Genomic DNA, 2356 nt, shown 5'->3' with positions numbered 1-2356 from the left:
GTCTCGATCTCCTGACCTCGTGATCCACCCGTCTTGGCCTCCCAATCATGTTAAGTTTTATAAGAAGACCAAACAGCTGCCAGGCTTAGTAAAATGCTGTGAAGAGATCCAGCCACATCAGTGGAAGCCACCTGTAGAGAGAGAAGAACACCGGCTCCCATTCTGGTTAAAGGTACAACCCTCTTCCTCAAAGTCTGTGGGAGGCAAAGGTCACTGAAAGTTCTGAGAGAATATCAAGGGCTTCCTTAATTGACTAATGCTTTAGTTGTAGAACTAGGACTTCAGAAATCTTCCTCATTCACCTTTCTTCCCTTACTTTTCTGCCCTTCTCCGGGTGATTCTACAACATTTTCAGAATAATAGGTAAAATAATCATTTGCTAAAGGAAATTCAGAGAAGAGTTTCTAAAGTATATAATTGGAATGTGGTCTTTGTAGATTTGATATGCGGAGTTCCTTCTTGGAAAGATGCCTTGAGCTTGTCTCAGGTCCCTAAAACCTAGAAAGCCCAATTGTTTTTCCCAAATTTGTTGTTGTTGTTTTGTTTTGTTTTGAGACAGAGTTTTGCTCTGTCCACCCAGTATATGGTGCAATCTTGGGTCCTCGCAACCTCTGCCTCCCAGGTTCAAGTGATTCTCCTGCCTCCGCCTCCCGAGTAGCTGGGATTCCAGGCACATGCCACCACACCCAGCTAATTTTTGCATTTTTAGTAGAGATGGGGTTTCACCATGTTGGTCAGTCTCGTCCTGAACTCCTAACCTCAAGTTATCTGCCCACTACAGCCTCCCAAAGTGCTGGGATTACAGGTGTGAGCCACTGTGCCAAGCTTCTTTTTCCCAAATTTTGACATATGCTGGATCAGAGTGTTCTTGTTTCCAATAGGCCAGTCTGCCATCCATCCAGGAAGAACTGCGGCACATGGCTGATGGTGCTAGAGAGGTAGGACATGTGACTGGAACCACTGAGATCAACTCAGATTGAAGCCTAGAAAAAGACAATTTGGAGTTGGAGAGTGAAAGTCGGTACCCACTGCTATTGCCTAAGGGTGTGGTCCTGAAACTGAAGCCAGTTGCCAACCGTTTCCCCAGGAAGGCTTGGAGACAGAAGCGTTCATCAGTCTTGAAGCCCCTCCTTCTCCAACCAAACCCCTCTCTCCAGCCTAGCTTCAACCCTGGGAAAACACCAGCCCAATCAACTCATTCAGAAGCCTCTCCGAGCAAAATGGTGCTCCGAATTCCTCACCTGATCCAGCCAGCCACTGTCTTACAGACAGTTCCAGGTGTCCCTCCACTGGGGGTCAGTGGAGGTGAGAGTTTTGAGTCTCCTGCAGCACTGCCTGCTATGCCCCCTGAGGGCAGGACAAGCTTCCCTCTGTCTGAATCCCAGACTTTGCTCTCTTCTGCCCCTGTGCCCAAGGTAATGCTGCCCTTCCTTGCCCCTTCTAAGTTTCGGAAGCCATATGTGAGACGCAGACCCTCAAAGAGAAGGGGAGTCAAGGCCTCTCGCTGTATGAAACCTGCCCCTGTTATCCACCACCCTGCATCTGTTATCTTCACTGTTCCTGCTACCACTGTGAAGATTGTGAGCCTTGGCAGTGGCTGTAACATGATCTAGCCTGTCAATGCGGCTGTGTCCCAGAGTCCCCAGACTATTCCCATTACCACCCTACTTCCTTCCCCTGTCAATTGAACCAGCCCCTTGTGGCCTCCTCTGTCTCACCCTTAATTGTTTGTGGCAATTCTGTGAATCTTCCTATACCTTCCACCCCTGAAGATAAGGCCCACGTGAATGTGGACATTGCTTGTGCTGTGGCTAATGGGGAAAATGCCTTTCAGGGCCTAGAACCCAAATTAGAGCCCCAGGAACTATCTCCTCTCTCTGCTACTGTTTTCTCCAAAGTGGAACATAGCCCAGGGCCTCCATCAGCAGATGCAGAGTGCCAAGAAGGATTGTTAGAGAACAGTGCCTATTGCTGGATTGTTGTGAAAACAGAGGAGGGAAGACAAGCTCTGGAGCCGCTGCCTCAGGGCATCCAGGAGTCTCTAAACAACTCTTCCCCTGGGGATTTAGAGGAAGTTGTCAAGGTGGAACCTGAAGATGCTACAGAGGAAATCAGTGGATCCCCTGAGCGTGATATTTGTGATGACATCAAAGAGGAACATGCTGTGGAATTGGACACTGGCGTCGCAAGCGAGGAGTTGAACAGTGCTAGAGAGGTAAAGAAACAGACAGTCTTACAGAAGGAAGAGGAGAGGAGTCAGCCAGCTAAAACCCCTTCATCTTCTCAAGAGCACCCTGATGAAGGAACCTCAGGGACAGATGTGAACAAAGGATCATCAAAGAATGCTTTGTCCTCG

At 48.6% G+C, this 2356-nt stretch overlaps 1 protein-coding gene across 1 annotated transcript in view; it reads left to right on the top strand.

The window, feature by feature from the left end:
* Positions 1 to 2356, top strand: part of LOC105544869 (GON-4-like protein) — a 40591-nt gene that overhangs the window by 7591 nt on the left and 30644 nt on the right. Inside the window, 2 exon segments of the mRNA XM_011987558.1 lie at positions 882 to 1659; positions 1662 to 2350. Of these exon segments, the coding sequence (XP_011842948.1) occupies positions 882 to 1659; positions 1662 to 2350 (1467 nt within the window).

This window comes from Mandrillus leucophaeus, unplaced genomic scaffold, assembly GCF_000951045.1.
Source record: "Mandrillus leucophaeus isolate KB7577 unplaced genomic scaffold, Mleu.le_1.0 Scaffold310, whole genome shotgun sequence".
NCBI lineage: Eukaryota > Metazoa > Chordata > Mammalia > Primates > Cercopithecidae > Mandrillus > Mandrillus leucophaeus.
Note: the sequence above shows the minus strand (reverse complement) of the source record. Positions and strands in the feature narration are given on the sequence as shown.